Source organism: Bombus impatiens, unplaced genomic scaffold (assembly GCF_000188095.3).
Source record: "Bombus impatiens unplaced genomic scaffold, BIMP_2.2 scf_0152, whole genome shotgun sequence".
NCBI classification, from domain to species: Eukaryota; Metazoa; Arthropoda; class Insecta; order Hymenoptera; family Apidae; genus Bombus; species Bombus impatiens.
In genome coordinates this window covers 79156-92204 of record NT_176571.1, presented here as the reverse complement: position 1 = coordinate 92204, position 13049 = coordinate 79156, and the positions used below count along the sequence as shown (strand labels likewise).

Genomic DNA, 13049 nt, shown 5'->3' with positions numbered 1-13049 from the left:
CGGACCAAAGGGCGCGAGAAGGAGGCTAGGAGAAGAACATCGTAGGTAAGAGTGAAACAGGACCGCGAAGACAGAGAGGCGAGTGGGGTAAGGAGAGAGGACCAAACTACGAAAGACGAACGGTCTAAGACCCAGCTGAGTTGGTGTAGAGAATAGGCGGTGTCGAAAAAGCGAGATAGCGTAGGAGAGGTCTGGATCTGCCTACGACAGAGCGAGACACTGCTAGGGAACCTCTGGGCAAGGGGGACAAAGACGTCGCTAGAAACAGCTGACTACCGGAATTCGTGGTTCCGGAGGGGTGAGTACGACGAGGAAGGCACTTGAACCCCAATTGGACGAGGGCTTCCCCATTATACTCGACGTGCCCAACGATTTTACACGCACTTGACTCCATTCTATCTATCCACCAGACGTAACTTTATCGCTGTACGACCGAGTTTCCACGATCTGACGTTCGTTTTCAACGTTCGAACGCGAACTGCACGAGGAGAACGCACGACGTACGGCAAACGTACAACGGCCGGACGTACGTAACGCGTAGCAAACTGCGATTCGCTCTGGTTTTCGCAGAGATCGGAAATAGATCTTCTACTTTTAGCAAATACTTAACAGCGAACGTAACGAGTATTCTAGCTAAGATATTGTATTAATCGAAAAACCCATTTGGCTTGCGTCGTACGTCTCACGGTCGAGTCTACGAATTGATACGCGAAACTAAGAGGCTCGAGATCGATGGAAGATGCGGGCAAGATTAATTTTAGCGAGAGACGAAATTCTCGAATGTGAAATGGAGACCGTGTGCGCGCGCTTTTTTTACCAACGACCCCGGGGGGGTGGAAAGAAGGCGCGCTCGAGAGAGGCGCCTCCTCGGACAAAGAGGCAGGCGCGCACACATTAATGATAACTCCAAGTGTCACTTTGCACGTCGCTTTCACGCGGATGAGTTAGTTATTACCGATACCCCCGTCCCCCTCTGGCACGCGGTGCATTCATTCGCGCAGAAGGCAACGGAATATTTTTAGTTGGCTGCCAACTATAAATCCGTTATCTCGGCTACGCTTCATGACGGATACGTCGTATTTCAATCGACACACAAATAGACTGGACCGAAAAAAATTACGACCAGTTTCGACGTAACAACACAACAGCAACTTACATTCGACGATAGTATACAGCTCGTGTCTTCTATTTTTCAGAACGGAACCAAGGGGTGGAATGATTTGTTCAGATATGTATCGGGTTAGCGAACATAGAGCGAAGTTTTCGCGTTAAAACCGGTGTCCCGCCCGGCACCCGGTTTTCCCTCCTGCACGAAATACAATGGAAGGACGCGAGACGAAAATATCGCCAAGAGAATCGAACGGAGACGCGACTCGAACGGATCGGATGCGTAAGTTTCACGCGATTCGAACGTTGACCGTGAAACGTTCGACGAGGGCGATTTAGCCTGGCGTATAATGGAGCTGGGTAAACTCGATCCACCACGCCTTTCCCGACCACGTGGCCTTCTCTCTACACACTACCGACCCGCTGCTGTTCTCTCTCCCCTAAGCATCGTATGGTCGCTTCTCTATATTTCATCACGGCTGTTATGATAATCGTTGGACGAGAGAGAGAGACAGTGAGAGAGACAGAGAGAAAGAGAGAGAGAGAGAGAGAACTTATGAATGTAAACTCACCTGCTATAGCCATCCAGGGGTAGAAGGTATGGTTGGTGGGTTGCTGATGTAGTTGCGTGGCAACCGGTTGGCTCGCGGACGAGTTCAAACTGCAGGTGTTCCAGGACGACGTGAGGGACCTCGAGGAACTGTTGTTACCAGGACTCGATGCCGGGTCGCCGCCTACGAGACCACCGTAGCTACCAACCCTCGTCCCTTCTGGAGTGCACGCCGAAGGACGGACCACCGAATTGCTCTGACTGTTCGACCCCGAGGTCGCTGACTGCCAAACGTCCTTGACGGCCGCGGCTGCCATCACCGCAGCGTAACCATTCTGATGCGCCGATGCTTGATCTTGTTGCTTACAGTCCTTGGTTGCTGTGGTCGAATAGGAAGAGGTGGTGTGTCCGGTCGCCTCCGGTGTCGTGGAGTAAAGTTTGCAGGCCGTCGCGACGCTCGCGTCGTACGGCGAATCTTGAGGTGGTCTCGTGTTCGTACCTCCGCCTGGATGTATGCCCAGCGACGAGGACGTGTGATGATGATGCTGCGTAGATGCGTAAGGTGACATACCCAGGCCGAGAGGGAAGCCTCGATAGGCCGCGGCTGTGGCGGGATCGTGATGTTGACTGGCGGCTCCTGTCTGATGGTGGTGACTTCCGTAGAAGCCACCCGCAGTCTGCTCAAAGTACGAGTTCATTATCCCGGGTATTTTGAATCACTTGCACTGAAACACCGCCACTCGAGAAACAAAAAAAAAAATAACACGCGACAGCGAGCAGGCGAAAAGGCAAGGGCCTCGTGTTCGCCAGACGACTGTTCTCCGTAGAGATCTCTTCGAATCCTTCGAGAGGACGGAAAAAGGAGGAACGAGCACACGATCGTGTGTTTCGTTGCGTGGCTAGTCACGAGCGATGTTAAGAGTCCATGCTCCGCGCGGCCCGATATCTCGTTCGCGTTCTCCGAGTTGGTGGAAAAGGTCCGTTCACCGTTCGAAAGGCACCCCGACGATCGTTGGACGAGAGGCGAGAATTGTCGAGGTGATGGTCGTGGTGGTCGCTGTCGTTCCTACTCCGTGTGTCCGGTGGTGGTTCGCGCCAAAAGGCGTGAGGTAGGCGCGTCGCGTCGAGCACCGATACGCTGTTTGACGCGGCTGGCGACAGGTGACAGCGTCGACGAGGGACAAGCAAATGGGCATTAAACCGTTTTAAGAGGTCATAAAAGTCATCGGTAGGTATAAGCGGTTGCACCCAGGAGTGTCAATGTCAGTAGGCCGTAGATGTATAATTGCGAATGGGACTCATGGCAGCGGCGGGGGCTTTTATGGGCTTGTTATGGTTACCGCTACCGGCAAGAGTGTAAACCGGCGGTCTAGGTGGTGGAAACGAGCGATGATCGTTAAACCGTTACGACGCAATAAACCGGGGTAATAAGACGGGCTATAAAACTGGCTGTGGGTCTCTCTACCGCGTGCGCGCCCGTCGACGGTTCGGTCGGCCGGCACGCGACGATCTCTCCCTCGCGAAAGACCTCTCTCTTTCTCCTCTGTGCGTCTGTCGTATCGAAATGATTTCTCTGCGATATGATATTTCTCTCTGCGTTATCGGCGACACAGGCCCGGGGCCCCGTGGCGTGTCTCGTAAACGTTGGTCGTACTTTTTAAAAGGACCGAAGCGACCGCTCCGACTCTGTCCGCACTGCACTAGCACTAGCCGAAATGTGACTTCGCTGATGACTGCGAGGTTCGGTACGAAGCGACGTACGAAGGGGATCGTAACGAACCACGGTATGCCAGTGCGGTGGTCCACGGCACACTACCGCTTTTCTCGCGCCCCGTGTACCGCCACTCTGTACCGTCCTCCGTCTCTTACTCGCTCGTTCGCCTCCTTTCCTCTCTCTCTTTCGCCGTCGACCTCTCTTCCTTCCACCACCGACTTTCCCGTCTCTCTTCTCTCGCTCTACCACGATCTTTCTCTCTCCGTCTCTCGTCCACCAGCCCCAGCGTTTCTCCTCTTTCTCTTTTCCACTATCATTCCCTCTCTTCGTTCGTGAGCCGCGACCGTCTCACTCGCGCGCGCACACTCTTCACGGTTAACTCTATTGTGCGAACGAGGAACGCGCGCTGCTTTTCCTCCTTGTCTTTCACGCGACGTTCCCCTCTCCGACGCGATAACCGACTTCTCTCGCTTGCTCCGTCGTCGCTCGGCTCCCCCTCCCCCGCACGCTACGCCCCCTCCACGCTTATCCACTCGCCCTCTCGATNNNCCGTCTCGCTCCACCTCTCGACAACGCGTCGCGTTTCGTCTCGTCTCTGCCGCGCTGCTCTCTACCACACCGGCTCCTCTCTCTTTCCTTTCCTCTCGATTAGACTACGCAGCGCCCCCTGTTGATCGTTCGAGTAACTCAACGACGTGCCGCGAGATTAAATTCGTACACGTTGCTGGTGTGCTCCGCCGCGGTGTTGTACGTACGCGTTTTTGCGTTTCAGCCACCAAAACTAGATAAGACGACGAAGATCGACCAGATCGGAAGAAGCGCGAAGAGAAGCCGAGGAGTGGATCGCCGGGACGCGAGAAAATAAAAGGGTCGAAAACGACGGATAACCGATGGCAACGAAAAGAGACGAATACATGTTGCCGCTACGTTGGGGTGTAAGAGGTACGCGAGAGTACCGAAGCGAAGGTAAAGAGAAAGAGAAAGGCAGGGGAACGGCGAAGGAGCGGCAGAAAGAGAAAGAAAAAGAGAGAGACGGAATAAGATGCGAAATTGCGCCAGCTAAGAGGGAGACGAGAGGTGCTAGCCCGCGTAGATCGGACTGCGAGGAGGAGGGGGAAGAAAACAGGGTGCCAAGGGAGGAGGTTATGCTTAAGGACCAATCAGAATTGAATTCGTCACGAGTACCACGCCGGCACAGCACGAAAATTCCTACGCCATGTGAAAGTAGTTCCAAGCTGGAACGACGCCCATGACTGGTTAGGCGCCGCCCCGCGTTACCCCCACCAGTGAAAACACGCGAGCAGCCGCGGATACGGACACCGCCGGCCACCGTACGGTAGAGCGAAAGCTGCACGCCACGCGCGTCACGCAACGTTTCCTTTCCTCTCCGCTCCGTCCCAGCGGCCCTCACCGCGCCCCCACAGCTTCTGGGGATACGTGCACCGCCACCTCTGTGTTTCGTCGCGAACTAACGCTGCCAGATCCATTCAGACGTTCAAACGACCAACATCAACGAGGCACCTTGCGATTATCGTCATTGCCGAAAACGGTCTTTGGGAATCGACTCTCACGACGGAAGATCGTTCGATCGACGTGCGATTCGCGAAAGCCAGACGAACAGAGAAACGAATGGAAAGAGAAAGAGAGAGAGAGAGAGAGAGAGAGAGAGAAAGAGAGACAGAAAGAGAATGAGAGAAAGAGACGGTGGAAATATTTTGAAGCGAAAGGAACGCCGTGTTTCCCTCTCGTACGGATTCGTGGATTTCAGGTCGAACCGGTCCGAGGTTTCCCAAGTCTGTTCGTGGATTCGATGATGACGCGATTGCGAGTACGAACGACAAGAATGTTATCATAAACGTCTTTTACGAGATACTCGGACGTTTTACGAACCAATTAGACTACGGCCGTACAATTAAAACGCCGTAAAAGTGAGGTTCGTGAGGGAAGCGGGCAAGCGCCGTGGCGCGCGCCGCCACCAGTATCGGGAATGTTTATTGGGATGTAAATGTCGCTGGATTATCGCCCCCGCGGTTCGCACCTCGTAAATTATTCCGTAACGAGCCGAGTAATGCCCATCATAAGCTGCTCTCAGGGGCCGGACCGGACTATTTGCTCGTTCACTTTCGCCATTATGCATGTTTAGGATATAACCCATCGACTTCGCTACCAGCCTCCAGAAAAAAGATTTCGATATTTGCTATTCATCGAACGACGCCTGACTACGAGCAATTATTCGTGCATTGTCTACACGCGCTCATTGCTGCGTCTAACATCGATATTTGTCAACTTTCGTGATTATTTACGACGATATGCATGTTTAGTCTGCGATTTCATTTTCTTTTTCTACGATCATCTGTATATAACTAACTTGATCCGATCATAATAAATAGAGTAGGTTCGTAACTTAGAAACATCTTAGATATAATTTTTCAAAGCGATTTTGTTTCGAAATCGTAAATTGTCGGGCGTACGCGTCAAAGAAATTACGTTAACTATTAGATAAACGACGGTAGAAGCGACAAATTGAAATGGAAATGCCAGAGAATGAGAGAACACGTAGAGTTTTCGCGGTTACGATTGTTAGGATTTCAATGGATTATTACGAGCTGGCGGGACAATCATCAAATAGCCGAATTGATAGAGCCCTTGATGAAGAGACTTGATGCAGTTTTCGCTTTTGTGGGACTCCGACAGGTGGCAGCCCGTTTGCTTGAAAATCATGACGGCAATAAACTCCGGTTTTATGACCACTTGAACAGAATCGTAAAAGTCAGGGCCTTTAAGCTTATAGCATGGTAGGACGCGTGTCGAATATGGTGGGGGCGTGAAGAGAGCCACCATAACGCGGAAGAAGGGGAAGGGTACCAGGGGCTGTGTGGGTAGCCAAAATGGGCCTAAATGCCCCTTTTAAAACACCATTGAAGATAACCAGCCACCACTAAAAGGGGTTTATTTAATGACCAAGGTTGTTCTCACAAAACCGGACGCTCTGTGGCTACCGACGACAGTTACCTGATGGCTTCATGATTATTACGAGTTTCTTTTCTTTTTTCTTTTTTTTTTTCACACCAAGCGTTGCATGTTCGAACAGTGTCCACCTGCGTTACAAACACTCGTGCATGATTGTCGTCCCATGGAATAAGAAGAAACAGCAGTTAACAGACGGCAGATAGTCTCGCCGATCTTCGTGTAACGAGAGACGAGTCAAAGCGTTCTCGAGTTAATCTCCGCTCTTCAAAAATATTGCTATTGCTGGTTTTAAACAGACTCGTTTTAAGTATCGTACGTACACGTATAGGCGCGGTAAGACATTCGTTAATTTTCGCGACCAAATATTAGTCGCGATAAATCTGAGCACGTATCAGAGAGTATTATCAAGGAGGAAGGATCGCATGTACGCCAAAATGGATGATGGACATTCTCCTCTTATGGATTTAAAATAAAAAGAAAATGGAGAACACAGGCGTTCGAAGGTAGTGGGAGGTATTAGACAGCGTAGCTATAGCAACGAGAAGATGGACACGAAAGCAAAGGGGCCGTTGCACCCGACTCGAGCAAATCTGCACTCTTGCTAAACCAGCATCCATTCTTCATCGCTCTGGTGGCTTTGGCTCTTCTGGTCTCCTTCGGTATGGTTCAACGCACTGCTCGGACTCTCATTTTGGCTGGTCTTTCTTCTTTCCTCCTCCGACTCTTCGCCGTACTCTCCCCCGACTTCGTTTTCTCCTCTTTTGCCTTCTTATACCGCCTCCCTCCACCTCCCCGGGGAGACCCAGGATGAATATTCGATCATGAACGAGCGTCAGAATTTCAGATAAGCGCGATTCTCGTCGTCGTTATTCGCGCGGATCGAAACTCCTGGGGATCAACCTGTGATATAAGGCCACTTGCGCCGCTAGATGATAATGGCGAACTGGGCGGTGCATTGAAACGGACCGTGTTTTATATTTTAAATAAAGGAGGGAATTAGTTTGCAAGGAACTAATCGGGAAAAAATGAAAATTTAGAAGGGAATATTGGTCAGAAAGCGTATCGACACGCCAATCGTTTGTTTAGACGTACAGTGTAAATTATTTGCTGCGGAACTAGGATATATTCCAGTAGAACTGAAATATGCGTTAGGTATTTGTAAAAAGCGAGGAACAAGGAACAAAGCAATCGTATTTCGATGTAATGTTGATGCATATTTGAAATTTCTACATCCAGCGACGAGAGGTGAGAAATTTTGTAGCGTGAAAATGGAATTTTTTTCATTAAAAAATTTATATCCATTTACAATGCACAATGCGCATTCGTACAAATCGAGACAGAAAATTGCGAATGAGAAAATTTTCTCTAACGGAAGGGAGTGTATCTACCGTGTTCGTCGAAATGCAAAGTTTCGTTTAATTTAATCAACAATCGATAGAAATATAAAAATGACGAAAAGGAAGAATCGGTATGCATATTGATCTGCAGTATATCAGGAAGGGAGGCAGGATCGCTCGCCAAGGACACGGAAGAAGTCCTCTTTGCCATCTGGCGGTTTCCTGCAGTATCACCTGACTGCAAAATATCTTTTCTGCAGCTCTCTACAGTTCTCGGCTGCCGATATTTCGATAGAGCGAAAAATGCAGTTCGCGACTCAACACTTACACGGTACATAAATATTTTCTGACCCCGTTTCGTATCTAAATAGAAATTCTAAATGGCGGTTTCCCGCGGGATTCTGTTGCCGAGAAGCGTTAAGGGGAAAATGAAACGTTTACGGTTGCCAATCCTCCCTGCGCAGCTGCACTCGTAAATCGCGAGGTGGAACGCGAATGTTCAAATAGCTGAACAGATTAATATACGCGGGGCAGTTTCGCGTCTTTGGTTAGCTAATCTTAACGATAATTTTACACGCGGGCAATCTCGTTGGTGAACTGCGAAAACGCGTTGTTAAAACACGTAGTTTGAAAAACGGGCAGAAATGGTCAAAGAGGAGAGAGGAAAAAGGGCACAAGCGAAGACAGCACCTACGTCCACGTAATTGCCAACCAATTTATTTAAACACAAGCTGAACAGTCGTTAAACTTGATGGTGGCCTACCTTACCGGTTGAGGAACCTGTTCAGCAACGAAACGTAATATTAAGGAGCGTTCACACGAGTCTCGATCGCGAGACTGCGTGGCCAGTCTTAGAACTACGGCAGAGTAGGACAAAATTTCGAAATTATTAGCTCGAAACCTATATTTAATACCGTCGGTCGAATCGTTTCGTTTCGATCGAAATCGATTTCAGCCACGAAGGAAATAAATCGACGCGAAGATAATTGGTGAAGCCAGCTGCTCGCTTAAATCCTGTCCCCACTTCAAATATTAATATTAATATGTAATATATATATATATATTCAGCGCAATGCAACGTTAAATCATAAACTCGAGCGTGAAGATGCCATTGTCGATTTAACAGCTTCTATTATAGCACGATGAAACGCACCAACCATTTGCATAATTTCAGACGCCATTAAAATTACGTTATGAATTATTAATTTTCGTATCATTTTACTCGCGAAGATAGCCCGATTATCATTTTCTTTTTTTTTTTTTTTTTTTTTGTGGATAGTAACACGCATCGAATTATTCTCGATATCGTTTCGTATCCTTGAACCGATCAAAGTCAGTAAGATTGGAAATGTGCGGTGAACACGTGCGCGCGAGAAATACCCACTCGGTGTCGTTCACCCATGTGTGTATTTCATAGCGTTTCAAAGTTATGCAACCGCGAGTATAAACATGAAAAGATACGATTCATTAGCGTGTTATCAAGATAGCAATGAGTAGTAAGTAATACGTAATGATAGGATACAGAACTGGCGTGGATAATGAAGAAAGTGTGTTTGCGACGACAAAGGGGATAATAACGGTTGGTTAGAAGTAGCCGGCCAGGCCGAATGAATGACTGGCAGCTTACACGTAAACAAACAAGTATCAATGCGTCCAAATTGAAACATAAAACGAAATGAATGAGCCCATACTCGCGAAGATAGCCCGATTATCTTTTTTTTTTTTTTTTTTTTTTTTTTTCGTGGATAGTAACACGCATCGAATTATTCTCGATATCGTTTCGTATCCTTGAACCGATCAAAGTCAGTAAGATTGGAAATGTGCGGTGAACACGTGCGCGCGAGAAATACCCACTCGGTGTCGTTCACCCATGTGTGTATTTCATAGCGTTTCAAAGTTATGCAACCGCGAGTATAAACATGAAAAGATACGATTCATTAGCGTGTTATCAAGATAGCAATGAGTAGTAAGTAATACGTAATGATAGGATACAGAACTGGCGTGGATAATGAAGAAAGTGTGTTTGCGACGACAAAGGGGATAATAACGGTTGGTTAGAAGTAGCCGGCCAGGCCGAATGAATGACTGGCAGCTTACACGTAAACAAACAAGTATCAATGCGTCCAAATTGAAACATAAAACGAAATGAATGAGCCCATAAATACTTAGACCTAATGGTAGGGTGCGGGTAAGCTATTGCTCGAAGATCGTTACTTATGCGAACGTTGTAAGAGAACGTGCCCGATACCTTTGTAAATATCGGCGTCGCGTCGCTTCGCTTTAAATGCTAACTTTTCATCGAAATTCTAATGGCATTATTTTTATCGTTTTATTAATTTTATCTCGATAGATATAGAGGGCGCAACTTAAAAAGAAAACGTTATTATCAAACGTTCGCAATCTTACATAGTGTAATTAACAATTATTTTTTAATTTCAAGGTTCGTCTGCTACGTCGTTCGTTCAACCTGATACGTTTAAATCAGATTGTTCGTCACGTCGCGTTAACATCATCGGTAGATACCTAACGTTTATTATGGCAATCAAAGGAACCTTTTCTTACGCAAACGTAGACGCTTAATTCGTAGAATGCAAATAGTAGCAGCGAAATTAAACGTGTATTCTATTAATTGAACGTTAACTCACCCCATCGTGCCGCAGACGTTGATCCTGTGTCTATCATCTAACAGTGCCTACGCGAATCTGCTTCTGCATTCTGAAACGAAAGGAGACAACGATCAAGGAAATCTTCCAAAATTACGAGCCGCGTTTAACAAGATTCTACGTGGAAACCATGGACTTCTACTTTGTATAAATGCTGCTATTGAAGAGGATCCGTGAGCAGCCCCGATATTCATCCGGCACGAATAATGAACGATTGAGTATCGAGTTTACAATGATTTTCTGTTTCACGGGGACACTGATGGTCTTTGTGCGCGACTGTGCTGCTATCTTGACATTAAGATTCCAAGAGGGAGGCCTGACAGACGGCCGTGCAGCGCCATATTCGCTTTGCTTTCGTCCACGAACTTTAGCTTCTCTGTCACGCAACTAATTCCCCTTTGCTTTTCTTGCGGGATTGAAAAAAAAAAAAGAATATGAAAAAATGCCGACTTCCAAGAGCACACCGGCGCAACTGATAGCGTTTCAACGACGGTATTGATATTGCTGAACGATCTTTTGGTTTTTCATGGCGTCGGAATTTTTTTGCCAACCGCCACCCATGGCCCGAGACGTTCGAGACGATCTAACAACCGATCCTCGTTCACTTCTGTGTTCCACTTTGTTTTATCCTTGCAGAAACATCGGATAGCGAAACGAAGAATTCGAAGCGCAGTTTATTTTACAGGCTGCGAAGCTTTAAAACCAGTTCGAAGCTGACGAGGCGTGAGACGCTCGAAAATGCAAGGATTCACCGTCGCGAGGTAATCGAACGTGTCTCGCTCGTTGCATCTATGGCAGCCATATAACGAGAAGGAGACGTAGACGATCGGTGAGCTTGCAATCAGCGAGTCTATCGGGCCAGATTATGCGAGTTAAGTGTTACGTAACGAAAGACATCGACCGTATGTATTAATACCTCGCGTCGTTGAACCAGCCAGGATAGTGCCAGCAATAACAATAATGCATTTCTCCGTAGCTTAGCCTGGTGCTGTACACGCGACTCCACGACATGGATTTGCAATTCGAACGTCTATATGTATAAATCGAGAGGCTACTCGACGTGTCCGCGCGAACGGATAAACGCGGTTAGAAGAGGGAAAGTACGTGGAAAGGAGAACCAGAGTTTCCTGGGCGAACAGATGAAATAAGATGGATCGAAAGGTGTAGAAATAAAAGGAATACAAGTTAAGAATATCGCGGTATCTTTTTTTTTTCCTTCTCAAGATCGAGCGGATAACAGCATCGTTATACCGCAACATGGATGCAACAGCTGCAACACAAGTCACGTTTGTTTGGCTTAAGGCAATTCCCCGTCATTTCGTATGTGAGCTCTTTCAAGAAATTTTTTCTGCAAACGTTCGTCGAAGAATAAAGAATCCATTATGTGGTGTTAATGCACGTTTGAAGAAACGGTATCTGCATACTTGTTTATACAGGGACCGTGCCAAAATTTACGTATTTCCATTTTCGATAGTTTCAATCTATATATATTCTGAGCGTAACACTGGCTTAATAGCGTAGCGTCATCTTTGAACAGAATCTTAAAACAACGCAATTAGAACCTATACATCATGCCACTTCCTCTTATTACGTAGACAACAATCATCTTCCTATATCTTTTCTCCGTATCACGCTAACAGTTTCCAGTGTACAATACACGATTATATGCAATTATGTACTTAATCATTTTCATCCAATCTATTGTAATTAAAAATTATTTAATAGACCTATTTTTACAGCATTTCAAACAGCCACGTCGTTAGACTATAAACACCTGAGTGGTTACATAAATATGTAACGGTACAACGATTCTTTCTTCTTTATTTTCCTCGTCTACGAGCTAAATTTCTAAGCATCGATCTTAGTCTGTGTTACGTTACGTGTTATCTACGTTGTGTCTCAGTGTAGGCTCGTCTATTTATCCAATATCATATTCCTATGATATCGGATTTCTTTTTGTCGTAGCTGCTGTATTTTAGTCGCATAGACCGAAAGCAAGAAGCGACGGAGAACAAAAAAGGAAAGAAGGGAAGAAAGAGAAGAAGGAAAGAAGAAAGAAAGGAAAAAGAGGCAACTTTTTATATCTCACATTATCGTTACTTCGCTCTAAATCTGTTCCACGAAAAAACAATCGACAGTTTTAATCGTGAACGTTCTGTATCTTGTTCGGGGTTTTTCCAGCTTTCTGACCGTTCGAATAATCTACCAATTTTAACCAATTAAATCAATTACGTCTAACAACTGGCCCGAGTATTAATTAATTCGACGCGGATCTCAGTCAAGGTACGCCGCAAGACTTTATTTTCAATATGAAAAGATGGATACCTAGGTCAAGTTTCTCCGTGCGTGACTTCTGCACAAAGATACGCTTTCTAACTCGAAAGAAAACAATAAAGTCTCTTCTTTTTTATTTTCCTTGCTCATTCATTACTCTTACTATTATCGATTCGCACGATGCTTTCCAACTAACATTCGTTCGCGTGCTTCGCGCATGGTCATGCATTCGATAGTTCTATGATTTCACTGCTTGCTCTCCTGAATTCGCATCGATCTGTCTCTGTCCAGTCTCTGTGGCTCGTCGTTCACACTGAAAATTGTCCAAAGATGAGTAATTCTTCTCTAACATTTCGTTATAAATCCTTCGTCATTTTCTTACGGCAAACGTCTACATTGAGCTAATTTTAGATCTCGTAATTGGACGATGTAAA

At 46.7% G+C, this 13049-nt stretch overlaps 1 protein-coding gene across 1 annotated transcript in view; it reads right to left on the bottom strand.

The window, feature by feature from the left end:
• The window catches only part of LOC100747402 (homeotic protein ultrabithorax), a 124362-nt gene extending 120181 nt beyond the window's left edge, over positions 1 to 4181 (bottom strand). The window contains exon 1 of the mRNA XM_033319434.1: positions 1680 to 4181. Within this exon, the coding sequence (XP_033175325.1) occupies positions 1680 to 2355 (676 nt within the window). The 5' untranslated portion in view covers positions 2356 to 4181. The remainder of the gene's footprint in view (positions 1 to 1679) is intronic.
• Positions 4182 to 13049: the final 8868 nt, after the last annotated feature.